At 63.4% G+C, this 11617-nt stretch overlaps 1 protein-coding gene across 4 annotated transcripts; it reads left to right on the top strand.

The window, feature by feature from the left end:
• The first annotated feature begins 2922 nt into the window (after positions 1 to 2922).
• Positions 2923 to 6629, top strand: CRYAA (crystallin alpha A). Of its 4 annotated transcripts, XM_006916717.3 has the most exons (3): positions 2923 to 3149; positions 4657 to 4779; positions 5846 to 6629. In XM_006916717.3, exons 1-3 carry the CDS (start codon positions 2961 to 2963, stop codon positions 6053 to 6055), a joined length of 522 nt encoding a protein of 173 aa, XP_006916779.1. In that variant the 5' UTR covers positions 2923 to 2960; the 3' UTR covers positions 6056 to 6629. The 4 variants fall into 4 exon arrangements, 3 of the variants coding, with proteins under 3 accessions (XP_006916779.1, XP_015448570.1, XP_006916778.1); XR_003047764.1 differs by lacking the exons at positions 2923 to 3149; positions 4657 to 4779 and adding an exon at positions 4891 to 5125 and having other exon boundaries at positions 5846 to 5964; XM_015593084.2 differs by lacking the exons at positions 2923 to 3149; positions 4657 to 4779 and adding an exon at positions 4891 to 5181.
• The last annotated feature ends 4988 nt before the right edge of the window (positions 6630 to 11617 follow it).

Here is an 11617-nt window from a genome sequence, read left to right as displayed (position 1 = left end):
GGTTCGAGGTGAGAGTGGATTCACACATGCGGGTCGGAACCAGCACGCTGTCCCCCATCGCGCCCCGTCCCTTTTCTGCAAAGCGCTCCTTGCCATCTGCTATGATGTGTGTTAACTTGCTCTTCGTTTGCTGTTGGTCTCAACCCACCAGGATGTCAGCCCACAAAAGCAGGGACCTTGCTTAAAGCTTTGCGTATCAACCGATATCAGTCGATGAATGAAGACATTTTTCATGCAGCAAACTCTGGGGCCAAGGGACCCACAGGTCTGGCCTTGCAGGAGAGGTCAGCGAACCTGGAGGTAAAATCAGATGGCCTCAAACGACTGACCGAGATGTACGTTGACTCGAAAGAGGTCATGGGTTTGGGTAGTGCGAGTTGGCACTGACCGCTACTGGCTAGCCTTTCTGTAAGCCGGGGGTCCCGCGGGACGGCACACCCCATCACACGCTTCCCTCCCTGCGGCCGGAATGAGAGTGGCCTCCCACGCCTGCCACTGTCCTTGCATGGCGACGGGGCAGTGAGGCTGCTCAGCACAGCCTGGCTCCCTGGCTGGGCCTCGCACCCGCAGCGTCCTTATAGGAGGGAGGCGGCAGGGGGCAGCCGGAGGGATGGTGGCGACGACTCCACCCACCATCGCTGCCTCTGAAGATGGAGGAGGGAAGGCGAGGGCCGCAGGCAGCTTCTGGGAGCTGGAGAAGGCAGAGACACACTCTCCCTTGAAGCCCCCTGAAGGAGTCTCCGCTGGCCCCTCAATTCGAGCCCAGGGAGACCCAGTTTGGATTCCCAGTTTGGATTTCTGCCCTCCAAACGGCAAGGCGGTTTGTCGCAGCAGCCGCAGGACCCGGATTGGCACCAGGCTGGGATGGTGCCTGGGGCACTGCTTCCGTCCATGCCCTTGCTCAGGGCTGCGCCTGGGTGCCGGCTCCGACGGGGGCCCACCCCTGCGGGCCTGGCCCGCTCTGTGGCGGGTGCCGCCACGCCCCACGGAGGCCTCTGCTCCCACCGGCCCACGGCACGTGCGTTCCCCAAACTCAAGGCGTGTGAGGAGTGTGAGTGAGGGCCGGGGGGACCTCTGCTGACCCATGGCCGCCCTGAGCCGTGGAGCCCGCGGGACGAGGTTGCGCCTGGCCCACGGGTCGGCCCCTCAGCCCGATCCCTGCCTGTTGGAGCGACCACATGGGGGCCAGGTGTAGGGTGGGGAGAGCAAGGCACTCTCCTCAGTGCCACGTCAGGGGACAGCAAAACTATGCAGCCATCAGGATAAATCACGTCTTACTGCGGTATTTTAAAAAGTCAAAGTAGATGCACAATATTCGCGTTGAAAAAATATCAAAATTTTAAATAAAGACAGAGTCAACACTGCTGACTTTTCCTCCTGTCTCGGGCTCCGGTGTGGCTCCGCCCAGCCCTGGCTGGTCCTGCTGGCCCTGTGCCACGAAGGACCCAGCCAGATGGACGCCTGTGCCCCTTCCCGCCCCTTCCCGTCCCTCCCCGTGCCCGTGAGCAGGCAGCCAGCACTGCGTAGTTCCGCCCACTGTTCTGCTCACACCTCTGCCCCCAGGTTGACCCCAGCCTGGGCGGGAGGCCTGCGCTGAAGCCCCCTCCTCTCCTCCAAGTCTGGCAGTCTGAGCACACAGGTTAAACTTCCTAACCCCACTGTCCCGGTCTGTGAACTAGGGGGTGTTGGGACCGACTTGCCACATACGGTGGCATTTCCAGATTTTCCAGGGCCCTTAAACCTCCCCCTCCCCCAGCCGGCCAGTGCTAGGCACCCAGCAGGCGCTCAGAAAAGCAGGAGGAAGGGTTTGCTAGGGAGCCCAGCTGGTTAGGGGAGATGGTTAGGGGTGCTCAGAGATTCTCACTTCAAACAGCGATTCCACTTTGGGTGCATCAGCTACAATCTGCTCACACAACAGGTAGATCTGCTCTTTCCTGCAGAGCTAGGTCCAGGGCTGGGAGGTGAATTGGCAAAGCTCTCTGGCTGCTCTGAGCGTGCCCGCGTTCGACAAACACCAGCTTCTCACTGTCTGGATCGTGCGTTAAACAGCTTTCTCCAAGGGTATGGAATGGCATCTGTCTGTGACACTGTGGGTGGGGTACGTATAGTGCTCCCCTGAGGCCCAGCTACTGAAAAACATCAAAAGTCTTAAAACTGGTAAACATCGAAAGCCTGAAAGCCAGTGGGTGACAGGCCCCGCCGCTGGGGATGAGTCCCGAGCAGTAACTGGATGGGGCCACGGAGACAGGAACCAAACAAGAGCCAGGCCGTGCGGATGACGGTGACGGCACGGACGAGTCACAGGCCTGACAGGCCACCTGGCTTAAGGGCCATGGTGTCACCGTGCCCAGGGGAGGACCACATTCACAGGGATGACACCGGGGTGAGCCGGGGGGTGGGCTCCCTCTGTAAAGCCACACCGCCCGCCTGTTCACGCACACGCAGACCCCGGCACAGGGGACCCTGTGCAGGAACAACAGGCCTTGTTATTGTTTGGTATTTTCTGTCTTTCCCGAGACTTCTACAAATATGCAGAATTTTTGCTGTCAGGAAGAGGTAACAGGTAATTCTGTTCTGAAAAGCGGTGCACCCTCACCCCAGGCGCTGGGGCCTCTGGGGCCACTTGTCTAGTCCCCCGTATCTCAATCTCCCAGACGATGAGCCTTCGCCACCCCCCGAGAGTGGGCACTGAGCCTCGCAGAGACTCCTGGGGACTGCCATCCTCCTGGCGTCCAGGGCTCCGTGCTGGCCAGTGCCCAGGGCTGGGAGCGGCGGCCACGTTTCTGCTGACAGGGCAGCCTCCCTCCTGAGCTCACGCGTTCCAGACAAATCCCCCTAATGCCCGCATTCTGCCTCAGGCGTATATAGGGCGGCCGGCGCCCCGGCTTCCCAGTGTGCTGCCCAGAGGCCCCCTGCCTGAGTCCCGCCAGCCCCGGGTGCCTGCAGTGCCGACAGCCAGCATGGACATCGCCATCCAGCACCCCTGGTTCAAGCGCGCGCTGGGGCCCTTCTACCCCAGCCGGCTGTTTGACCAGTTCTTCGGCGAGGGCCTCTTCGAGTACGACCTGCTGCCCTTCCTATCCTCCACCATCAGCCCCTACTACCGCCAGTCCCTCTTCCGCACCGTGCTGGACTCTGGCATCTCCGAGGTGAGGCGGCGGGTGCTCCACAGCTCAGCCCCCCGAGCCTCCGGGGAGGGGTCAGGGAGGGAGCCGCCTGGGCCCGACGCTGTCTTTTCCTCCCATCAGCTCATGACCCATATGTGGTTTGTAATGCACCAACCACATCCTGGAAGCCCCAAGAGCAACCCCACCAAGGCAAGTTTGATGGCAGACGCGAGCTGTGTGTCCAGCGGCTGCCCCGCTTCCCCTCTGGCAGGAAGCCTGGGTGGGGGGGCTGCTGCCCGAGATCCCCAGAGGAGGGCCTCCCACCTGAAGCCCTCCGCGGCCAGCAGAGCTGCAGAGAGTAGGCTCGTCCCGCGTCTGCCCAGGTGCCCGAGGCCAGGCCCAAGGGAAGGTGACGAGAGCCACCAGCCCCCGCTCCTTGAGCTGAGACTGACCCCAGGTCAACAGTCCCACCACCTGAAAACGGCGCCAATCCACTTGGGGCCAAAAGAGCCCACGGGAATATTCTGGGCGCGTGCAGTCAGGAGAGACGCAGGGAAGGGGTCTGTGAGCCGCACAGCTGGCGGCCTGGCCAGTGATGTGAAAAGACAGCACCTGGGCTATTGATGGACAGATGCGAGAAACCAGGGCCCCCGCCAGCCAGCCGAGCCAGCCAGCCAGCCCCAACTGGCCCCAACCAGCCCCAAGCAGCCAGCCAGCCCCAACTGGCCCCAACCAGCCCCAAGCAGCCAGCCAGCCCCAACTGGCCCCAACCAGCCCCAAGCAGCCAGCCAGCCCCAACTGGCCCCAACCAGCCCCAAGCAGCCAGCCAGCCCCAACTGGCCCCAACCAGCCCCAAGCAGCCAGCCAGCCCCAACTGGCCCCAACCAGCCCCAAGCAGCCAGCCAGCCCCAACTGGCCCCAACCAGCCCCAGCTAGCCAGCCAACTCTGACCAGCCAGCCAACCCCACCAACCAGCCAACTCTGACCAGCCAGCCAACCCCACCAACCAGCCAACCCTGACCAGCCAGCCAACCCTGACCAGCCAGCCAATCCCACCAACCAGCCAACCCTGACCAGCCAGCCAGCCCCAACCAGCTAACCCCACCAACCAACCAGCCAGCCCCGACCAGCCAGCCAGCCCGCCCCAACCAGCCAAGCAACCCCACCAACCAGCCAGCCCTGAGCAGCCAACCCCACCAACCAACCAGCCAGCCCCAACAAGCCAGCCAACCCTAACCAGCCTGCGAACCAACCCCTAATAAGCAAACCAACCTACAACCAGTTACTCAGCCGTAACCAGCCAGTCAACACATTCCAACCAGCATCAACAGACATCGCTGCCTTGAACCCCCAGGCCCATTCGAGGGTCAGGGGTTCCTGGGATTCTGTCCCCAGGTGCGTGGAAGGAGAGGTCTGAGCCGGGACCCACACCTCTGGCCAGTCTCTGGTCTGCACTGGGCGCTCTGGGCAGCCCCGCGGGGACCAGGGCGCGCTCCCTCGGTCCCTGAGCTTCGGCCCTGGGAGACCCACACGCGCCTTTGCCTTTCAGGTCCGATCTGACCGGGACAAGTTTGTCATCTTCCTGGACGTGAAGCACTTCTCCCCAGAGGACCTCACGGTGAAGGTGCAGGAGGACTTCGTGGAGATCCACGGCAAGCACAACGAGCGGCAGGTGGGTCGGCCTCCCGTCTGGGCGCCGCGGCCGGCAGGGGGCGCTCTGGTCCCCCGACCCAGGCGCTTCTCCCGGGCGGGGTTGCCACGCCCACCTATGCTTACGCAGCCGCCCAGGGAGGGGCTGTCCCAGCTCCCCCAAATCTCCCGTGTGACGGGTTAAGAAGCAGCCCTGGAAATGCTCGTGCCCGGGGCAAGCTCACGTGAACCCAGCCTCGGAGCGGGAGCCGTGACGACAGCGCAGGTGGCACTTACGGACACGCCCAGCGCTTCGCTTGTGTTCGCACGGTCACCTCACCTCGCAGCAGCCCTTGGAGACCAGCGCCCCCATTCTCGCGAGTTGGCAGGTGGCACAGCCGAGCTGAGGGGGCCCGTGGCCGGCCGGTCCTGCGGCTGGGACAAGGTGGGGTGGGGGCATGCGGGAGCCTGGGCGCTGCGGCTGGAGGAGGCAGGGTCTCAGGCGGAGCCGGGAAGAGCCCGCGGGTGGCCACAGGTGCGTGACGTCCCCACGTGCAGGGACGCGGAGGGTCCTGAGGGTACGATGCCAGCAGAGTCTCAGCTTCCTGGGGCCGGGTCGGAGACCAGGGGGTTCCTCGGGGTGTGGAGGGGCGGCTGGTGTCTGTGCCCCGCCGTCCTGGGCCCATCGGCGGTAGAGGCCACGCGGACTGTCCCGCCCACAGCCCGGCCCGCTGCCCGCTCGGCCCTTCCCCCTGCGGGAGCAGGGGACGGGGCCTGCGCCTGGTTCAGCGCTGTCCAGGGCGAGCGGGCCTTCTGTGCTCGGTGGCTTTCCACCCTCCGGAGGGACCACAGGGACCCTCGATCGGGCAGAGAGGACTGTGGGGTCGCAGTTTAACGGGGTCGCGGGGCCACGAGGTTTCAGAGCGACCCGGGTCCGAAGAGCTGACTCCTGGCAGCGAGTGGTCTGGGCGGGCGGGGACCTCAGTGTGGGGAGCGGGGGGCGGGGCTTAGCCTCGGGAGGAGCCAGACACCCCCACCCCCGCAGCCCCGCCCTGGGAGAGCTGGCTTTGCCCCTCCCACGCGCCTCTGACCCCCGCCCCGCCCCGCAGGACGACCACGGCTACATCTCCCGCGAGTTCCACCGCCGCTACCGCCTGCCCTCCAACGTGGACCAGTCGGCGCTGTCCTGCTCCCTGTCCGCCGACGGCATGCTGACCTTCTCCGGCCCCAAGGTCCCGTCTGGCGTGGACGCCGGCCACAGCGAGCGAGCCATCCCCGTGTCGCGGGAGGAGAAGCCCAGCTCTGCGCCCTCCTCCTAAGCTCGGCCTCGGCCTCGGCTGCCGCCCGCTGCTGCCCCCACGACCCAGCCATCGGGGGCCCTAGAAAGTGGGGCGTTCGTCTTCCTTTGCTTCCGACTTTTCCGTTTCCTTTTCTCCTTCTGCGAGGGATGAGGGTTGAGAGAGTGCCCGGGAGAGCCTCGGGCCTCGGCCTCAGGTGCTGCGACTGCGGGGCCCCCTGGGTCCCAACACCAGCCAGTTGGTGGGAGTGACAGCCACCCCAGCTCCTCGACACCACAGCCCTGCCCTCCCAGGGGACGCAGGCCAGCCTTGGCTGACCACGAGGTCAGAAGAACACCCTGCTGAGCCACCTCTGGATCTCCAGGGCCACCAGGTGCCTCTGACCCCTGGAAGTGGGTGAGGGCTGAGCCACGTGCCTGCCCACATGTCCCTGGGCCCTGAGGTCCGGCGGGCAGAGGCTCCGCGTGCCCGGGCCCTCGGCAGCCTGCTTCTCTCGGCCACCCTCCCTCCACCTTCCTCTCTGTAGTACCGCTCCTCGGGTGTCTGGTCACCCATGACAGTGCAGCTCGCGGCAGCCAATAAAGAGCAGGTGACACAAGCAACTCGCTGTCTGGTGGCCGTGCTGTCTCCCGGTGCGTCGAGAGCAGTGGAGAAGGGGCGATGTGATGCGTAGTGGGCTATGAGGGGGAGGACACGGGTCCACCTGCTCCTGTTCCGTCTCTAAGTGACCAGGTCACTTCCTCACTCCCAGTCCAAGTGACTCCCTCAACTCGGGCTTTGCAGGAAGGAGAGGACTTTCGGGGAGTCTCTGAGGGATGGAGAGAGGAGAGGGGAGGTGGGGGGTGTGGGAGGGAAAGCGCCAGACTCCTTTCGCCAGCCCCACATGGGAACCGGGGTGCCAGGCATGGCCCCTGCCCCTCCCCTCCCTCTGGGGGGCCTCTGCCCCTTGGGACTGTGCTTCAAGGATCTCGCCCCAGAGGTTCCTAAGCGCTGAGAGATGGCAGTCAGGGTGGTCAGAATGTGTGCGCCCCCACTCGACACCGCATCCTGGCTCCTCGGGTGGGAGGCACCCCTCATTCAGCCCCCTCCATGAAATAGGCACAGGGGTCCTCAGGGCTTGTGGGGACCAGGTCTGAGCAGCCCCCATCAAGAGCAGGAGGCCTTGCTGCCTGTCCACACTCCCCGAGATGGGACAGAGACAAGGCCCGGGGGCCCACAGCCTCCGCGGGATCGGGGGGCAGCTGGCTCAGCCAGGGCCCCGACAGCTGCACAGTGACCACGGAGCAGGCCAGGTGGGTGGCCAAAGTGGTCTCCAGGAGGGACAAACTGCAGACACGTGGCCAGACAGGCACTGCCAGTGTCGTCGGGCCGAGCAACGGGCTGGGAGCGGAGGCGGAGGCCCTGGGACCCTGGTGGAGCCAGCAGCTGGGCCTCAGGGCGGCACCTGCTCCTCTGCCCAGGAGCAACTGGACACGAGGGAGGGGGACGCACCGGAGACTTTCCGGACGTGATCCCCATTCAGCACACAGTGAAACGGTGCCCGGCGGTTAAATTTTAATAGAAGGCAGTACACACATATGCACGCATGCACACACGCACACACACATGCACATACACAATGCATGCGCACACACATGTACGCACACGTGCACACACACGCATGTGCACACACAGGCACACACGCACGTGCACACATATGCACCCCTTGCATCTCTTACTACTCTGGGTAGGGCCCCCAGCTAAACAAGGGTCCTCACCCCTACGAGGATCTCTCCAGACTCCCTCACATCCCCAGCCCCCTCCTTCCAACCGGAAGCCTCCCAGGTTCTCCCGCCAGTTAATCCAGCCCCCTAAAGAATGTGGGGGCACCCTATGTAGGCAGCAAAAATGGCCACAACACTGGGTCTGCGGCTGGATGTTCTGGGAAGTCAGAGCCACTGAGGTCTTCTGGAGCTCCCCCAGGCTGGCTGCCTTAGAAGACACCTTCGCTTTTGCTCAGCATGGAGTGTCACTGCCCAGAAGTAAAGTGGGCTGGGGTCCCGGCGAGTCTGGCCATAGCCATGACTGAGCTGTCATTGGATGCTGATGGTCTTGTGTTCACTACAGTCCCTGCTTAGGCTTTGCAATGGGCTGAGCTGTGTCCCCCCAAACTGAACCCCAACCCCTGGTGCCTCAGACTGTAACTGCATTTGGAGATGGGGTCTTTAGAGTCACTAAGGCGAGTCTTAATACAATTTGACGAGTGTCCCTGCAAGAGGAGATTAAGACACAGACACCTAGTGCGGACACAGAGAGGGGCTATCCACAGGCCAAGGACAGAAGCCTCAGGAGAAATCAGCCCTGCTGACGCCTTGATCTTGGGCCTCCAGCCTCCAGACTGTGAGGCCATAGAGCCCCGTTGTTTAGCGTGTGAGTCTGTGTTTGTTACGGCCTGAGCTGATGGTCACAGGCTGCAGACACGGCCCTTGGCCGGGTGGGCTCTCCGGTGAGGGCTCACGGAGTCGTGGGTTATGCTCTTGGGGATCTGCAGGGAAGCTGAGTGAAGCCCCCACTGTGGGAGGCTCCTGCCTTTCTCAGGTCCACACACTGGCTCCTCTGGTCTGGGGGTGTCTGGCGCCATCTGAGTGACCCTGGCTCTCTGCCTGGTCCCAGCCCCAGGCTGTTGCGGGAAGGGCTTCTGAACGCAGAAGGCCGTCTGCTCCCCGCACCGCTTCAAGTTCACTGGCGTCTGCCTGGGGCCGGGCCTGGGGCGGCCACCTGCACGGTTGCAGCGCCTCCTCTGGCTGCTGCCTCTGCCAGCCCCTCACCCTCACCTCTTCACCCCTAGTGGCTCTCCTCTCGATGGCATGCCCCAGACAGGCCGGGGTCCGCCCACTCTAGGACATGTGGCTGCCCCTGCTACAGGAACCATAAGGAAAGGATGGCCAGCATCCCCAAACCTGTGGCCTCTGGGGCCTACCCACAGTGCTTTGCAAATATGGCTGGACTCCGGGCGCCCCCCCCCCAGGCCCTCCGATAGGAGCGTGCAGGGCTGGAGGCTTGCAAATATGGCTGGACTCCGGGCGCCCCCCCCGCCAGGCCCTCCAGCCCTAGGAGCGTGCAGGGCTGGAGGCCGGGGCTCTGCGCTCCCAATGAGCCCGGTGATGCCCACGACCAGGCAAACAGTGAGATGCCAGAATAGCGGGGGCCTCTACAGCGGGCACGTGAGGGGAGAGGGCGCCCCGAAGCCAGCTCTCCGCCCGGGGAGCTCGGGCAGACACCCTGTCATCCCACCCGAGGGAGACGTGAGTGTCGTCACGTAGTTCTGGGGCGAGGATGAGCCACATGCCCCTTCTGGGACCTTGTTTTCACTCCGATCAGCAGCAGGAAAATCATCGACTGAGCACCTGCTGTGTGCCGGTCCCCGTGCCAACCACGCCTGTCCAGCAGTCTGCGAGGGACTCCACTGGCACTCACCCGTGTTCCCCAGTGGCGACAGCGGCCAGGACTCGACCTCTTGCCTGACCTCAAGGGCAGGACTGAACCCCTCGTGGGCGGCCATTACAGTCGCCCTTGACCTGGGGGTCGGGAGGCACTGAGGAAGCCAGCCTGCTCCGTTCTGCTGGGAGCCTGCTGTGTGACCTCGGGCAGGTTTGTCAGCCCCTCTTAGGATTAGATTCCCGTCCTCACCAGTTCATGAGGGGGTGGACTGCATGCTCCCCAGAGTGTCTGGCCCACAGATGACCTCCTGCGATTCTGAGACTCACCACCAGCTGGCAGCAGAGGCCTGGCCTTGGCCTCTAAGACCTTGTCTCTCCAGGCAGAGCTTGTCTCTAAGGTCACCTTCATGGGTCCAGAGAGCCGGAGGGGAGCTGCGCACATCTGCAGAGGGCCTGGCTCACGCCGCAGGGCTGGCGATGCGGAGCTCCGGGAGAGCCACCCAGACCCCAGGGAGTGGTGTCCAGCACAGGAGAGGACAGGGGGACGCAACAAGCCACATGGGGAGCCAGAGCGTTTCTTTCCAATGAGCAGTTTTGTTTCATCTGCTCGTTTGTGAAATCGTTTGAAAAAGGAGGAATCCCTGTCTGGCAGGTCAGCACTGTGCCGGGGCCTCATGGAGAGCCGGTCTTCCTGAGCAGAGTGACCTGGTGCCCGAGCCCTCCCTGGCCACCCCCTCCCCCCCACCTCCGCAGCTCCCCGGCCTCTCCTAGGAAGGCTCAGAGCAGCTTCCTGTGCTGTCCTGTCCACGGAGGCCTGTGTGGGGCAGGGTGGGAAGCATCGCTGGCAGGCAGCCCCAGCCTGGCACAGGTGGCGGGGTCAGGGGGTCAAAGGTCCCACCAGCCAGATGCTGCATGCGGCCGCCTGGGAGCATGCAAGACCCAGAAGCTATGTGCATGCGTCAGATCGAAGTTGAAAGGGAGAGGGAACAATGTGCTCAGGAGCTAAGGGACAGATGGGGACAGCCACTTAAGGTCGGGGCAGCCTTCTCTGCAGGGCAGGCCTGCCACCCGACGCCTGCCTTAGCCTTCAGGACAGAGGGGGCATGCAAAGGGGAGTGACATTCAGACTGGGGGCCGAGAGAGCGGGTGGCCTGGCCAAGGGTTGCAGCATCCACGTGGCTCCCGTCAGGCCAGCTCCCCAGCCTTGGGGTACCAGGCTGGGAGGCTCGGTGTGGCGAGATTTCCTCCAAGGTCTGGGATTGAGTTTGCAGGGGCTGGGGAGGTGCAAGCCCTACACTGTAGTGTGCCAGCCACTGCCATGAAAACACAACAGGATGGAAGATCTGCATGCATGCACACACACACATACACACACATGCACAATGCACACATGCACATGCACATGATGCACACACCTACACACGGGCACGCGCATGCACACACACCTACCTGTGTTTGCATACACACACAGCTTGCAGCGGCCACAGGCAAGCTCCAGGCTCTGTTTCCTGCCTCTCATTGCACTGGCTTCCTGCTGTGTCTGATTTGTACTTGAACTTGAAAGACAAGCAGACAGACGCTTCCTACCCGTTTCTCCCCTGAGTGCTGGTCACAGAGTTTCCCACCAGGTGCATCAAGGGGGCCTGACCTTCTTGCTATTGCTCGGGCACCCGATTACCTTCCGAGACTGGCAAGACAGAGGGTGGGGCCGCGTGCTCAAGGGCACCCCAAGGTCAATGGGAAGCAGGGGTGGCTGTTTACTACACAGAACTGTTGGCTACCCGGAGTTGGGGAGCGTTTTGCCCTGATCCCACCAGGAGCCAGAAATCAATAAAAAATAATAGTAAGTGTGGCTCAAAAGCACACGTTTGGAAGCCAGCGCGGGCCTCCACACAGAGGCCAGCTGGCACGTGGGGGGCTGCGCAGGTGGCTAACTGTCAGGGGGCCCAGGGCGGGGAGACCAGCCAGACCCTGAAGACCCAGGAGAGGGGCACCCCCAAGTCCCACCCACAAGTCTGCAGGTCCGTGGCATCCCCGTGCTGGCCAGCAGTGGCTTTCAGATGGTGCTGGAGAGTCACCACCGTTCCTGGAGAGGCCGGAAGCCGCTTTCTTTCTAATGCCGAGAATGGCCAATGTTTGGAGTTTTGTGTGAAGGTCTGTGCTG

This window comes from Pteropus alecto, unplaced genomic scaffold, assembly GCF_000325575.1.
Source record: "Pteropus alecto unplaced genomic scaffold, ASM32557v1 scaffold97, whole genome shotgun sequence".
NCBI lineage: Eukaryota > Metazoa > Chordata > Mammalia > Chiroptera > Pteropodidae > Pteropus > Pteropus alecto.
Note: the sequence above shows the minus strand (reverse complement) of the source record. Positions and strands in the feature narration are given on the sequence as shown.